Genomic DNA, 2,837 nt, shown 5'->3' with positions numbered 1-2,837 from the left:
GCCCCCGCACGGCCTGCTCAAGTCTCCGTCCGCGGCGGCGGCGGCGGCGGCGGCGGCCCCGCTGGCGGGCGGGGGCGGCGGCAGCGGGGGCGGGGGCGGCTTCCAGCACTGGGGCGGCATGCCCTGTCCCTGCAGCATGTGCCAGGTGCCGCCGCCGCACCACCACGTGTCGGCCATGGGCGCCGGCAGCCTGCCGCGCCTCACCTCCGACGCCAAGTGAGCTGCCGGCCGCCTGCGCGTTCTGGCGAACGGAGGGACCCGGGGGCTGCGGGGAAGCGAGGCCTGGCCGGCACTGGGGCCCGGGAGCTCAGTTCCCAAGATCACAGGACGTTGGGCTGGGGGTGGGGGTGGGGCGCAATGATGAGGACGTCAGCACTGGGGAACCGAAGCAATTGGGGGGCGCGCACCGGACAGTGGGGAGTGACAGGGCCGTGCGCTCTGGGTGCAGCCCTCTCTGGCTTTAAACAGCGCTGCTCCGAAAGAAACCATTGTAAAAGAAGGCTCTGCTGTGTGCACCCCTCCCGCGACCCCCCCCCCCCCCTCCCACTTCCAAAAAAAGTGATTCTTAAATTGGAGGTTTCTTCTAGGATGCGGGCCGCGCGCGCTCGGCCCTGGCAGCCCTCCGTTACATGGGGGAGGAGGAGGAGGAGGGAGGACCGCGTTGGGGACTTCCTCTCCTTCCTCCTTTCTTGGCGGGTAGGAGACTTGGGAGAAGCTGTATTCCAGGAGCGGCCGTCAGGCCTCGCCTTCAAGGGTCGTCTCTGGCCCTCAGCCAGGGGCTACGAGCTAGCTGAAAATTGGCACCCGGTACCAGAAGCGTTGACGGTCTCGTCCAATGTGGGTTAAACGACAACTGTCTGAGAACTACTGCGGTTCCTGCCTGTCGCCCCTATTGCTTTTGAGGGTGTGGTTTTGTTTTGTTTTGTTTTTTTTTTAATAAATCTATGTTCCGCATTCAACAATACAAGCAGGCCTTCTAGAAAGTCAGACTAGAACCACTTGTGGATTGGAATAATCTCAAACTGTCGACTTTGGGGGCGGTTTTTGTTTTTGTTTTTTGTTTTTGTTTTTGTTTTTGTTGTTTTCGGATAGACTCTCCCTCCCTGCCTCCCCATTCTTTCCGTCTGTAAGCACTAAGTGATTTGGTTTATTGCCCGACTGGGGGCAGTCATTCTGATACCCGAGGGTTTGACGGAACTCAAAGGCTGTTGCTGTGAATGTGGTTGGAGTTACCTGGGAGTTCTGTTGGCTTTTGAGGTTTTTCTTTCTCGGGTGTGTAAATATATTATCAGTAATGAGGCCAGTGCTGCTGCGAAGCTGTTTGCTCACGTGACTGCCAGCCCCACCGGAGTCTGAGCCTGGCCTCCTATATGTCGGTTTCTTTTTGCCACGTTTAACACGAATGACAAACTCTCCCACGTGCTTCTCGCGGCCTCCGAGAACTGCCTGGGCGCCTCCCGCGCGTTGCGGTACCGGGCTTTACAGCGTCTGCCGCGTAACATCTCTCCTCCGCTCGCGGTCCTGCAGAGTGTATCATCTGTTTTATTTTTGTAAAAAGAAAAAAAAAAGTGCTAAATAATATTTATTACTTGTTTGGTTGCAAAAACGAAATAAATGATCGAGTGTTGAGATTTTAAATAAAAGTGACAAGTCCGTCGGCTGTTTGCGAGCCGCGTGGGTGGGGGGAGGTGCAGGGCGCCAGCCCTCGGAGCCGGATTTGGGAACCATCTCGTGGGTTCCACCCTGGAGAAAGATTAAGGGGTCGTTGGACTATTCTCCCCGCGCCAACCCCCACCCCACCCCCACCCCCACCCCCACCAACAGGGTGTTTCTCACACGTCTCTTGTTAATTTGATTTTCCGACGCCTAATCCGGAACTTTTTTTTTTTCTTTTCCCTGCGGTTGAGGATTGAGTTTGTTGAAAGTGAACATGCCTCTCCTTGCGCGGAATTTGGGGCCTCCGGGGCAAGGGCCTTGCCTTGGGCTGGCTGGGGTCCCGGCGCTGAGGCCTCCCGTCCTACCAGGATTTTTTTTTCTTTCGGCTCAGAGGCAGTCGCCCACCCCCCATCCCGCTGGGGGAGGGGGGACTCCTTGGGCTTCGGCTGCAGACCGGCCACTTGGGGCCCCGGGTCCGGACAGAGCCCCGCGGGAGCGCGGGGCGCGGGATCCGCTAACCCTTCTCTCCTTTCCTCGCGCTGTGCACGACCCCACCCAGGCGCCCACGCCGGCCTTGAACTGCAAAGTGTTAGGTGCTGGGAACGGCCAGCCTGGAGTGAGACTCTGACCAGCGCGCTTTGGCCTCCATGCTCTTCCCCCCCCCCCCCCCAGGGCCACCTCTGTCTTCTTGTGGCCACTGGGATCCTCACAACCCAAAGTTGCGATACAAACTTAGGTCTTGGGTAAAAAAATAAATAAATAAAGAGATTCTGGGTAAAAAGGAAAAAGCTTCAGCCTTCCTGGTCAGGGAGGATAGACCACTTTGCAATGTCTCAGCCTGCGGGCTTCAGGGAGAACGCGCCCCCAGGAGAGCAGCGGCTGGTGCGGACGCAGTGGGTTCCCTGGCCCGGGGCCCTCTTGCCTACAACGTCTTTGGTGGCCTTTGGCGGAAGGTCCCTGTACCTGGGACACCTGGGGGTGGAGAAGGTTTCCCTGGTTGTAGGCTCATTTTTTGAGGTCCCTGATCCCGACCCATGCCGACTCTCCCTGCCCAGGACTGAGGGTGGGTCCATCCCCCAGCTTGGGGACAGGTGCTTTTGGTGCCCAGCAGGTGCATGGAGCTGCTGGCCTGAACCGCAGGCGGCTAGGGGTCCGGTGCAGGAGGACTCCTTTCGGCTCTG

The 2,837-nt window shown here is 58.7% G+C and overlaps 1 protein-coding gene across 1 annotated transcript in view; it reads left to right on the top strand.

Moving 5' to 3' along the window:
- The window catches only part of OLIG2 (oligodendrocyte transcription factor 2), a 3,805-nt gene extending 2,151 nt beyond the window's left edge, over nt 1–1,654 (top strand). Inside the window, exon 3 of the mRNA XM_040484978.1 lies at nt 77–1,654. Within this exon, the coding sequence (XP_040340912.1) occupies nt 77–220 (144 nt within the window). The 3' untranslated portion in view covers nt 221–1,654. The remainder of the gene's footprint in view (nt 1–76) is intronic.
- The last annotated feature ends 1,183 nt before the right edge of the window (nt 1,655–2,837 follow it).

This window comes from Herpailurus yagouaroundi, unplaced genomic scaffold, assembly GCF_014898765.1.
Source record: "Herpailurus yagouaroundi ecotype Mexico unplaced genomic scaffold, PumYag 162, whole genome shotgun sequence".
Classification (NCBI taxonomy): domain Eukaryota; kingdom Metazoa; phylum Chordata; class Mammalia; order Carnivora; family Felidae; genus Herpailurus; species Herpailurus yagouaroundi.
Note: the sequence above shows the minus strand (reverse complement) of the source record. Positions and strands in the feature narration are given on the sequence as shown.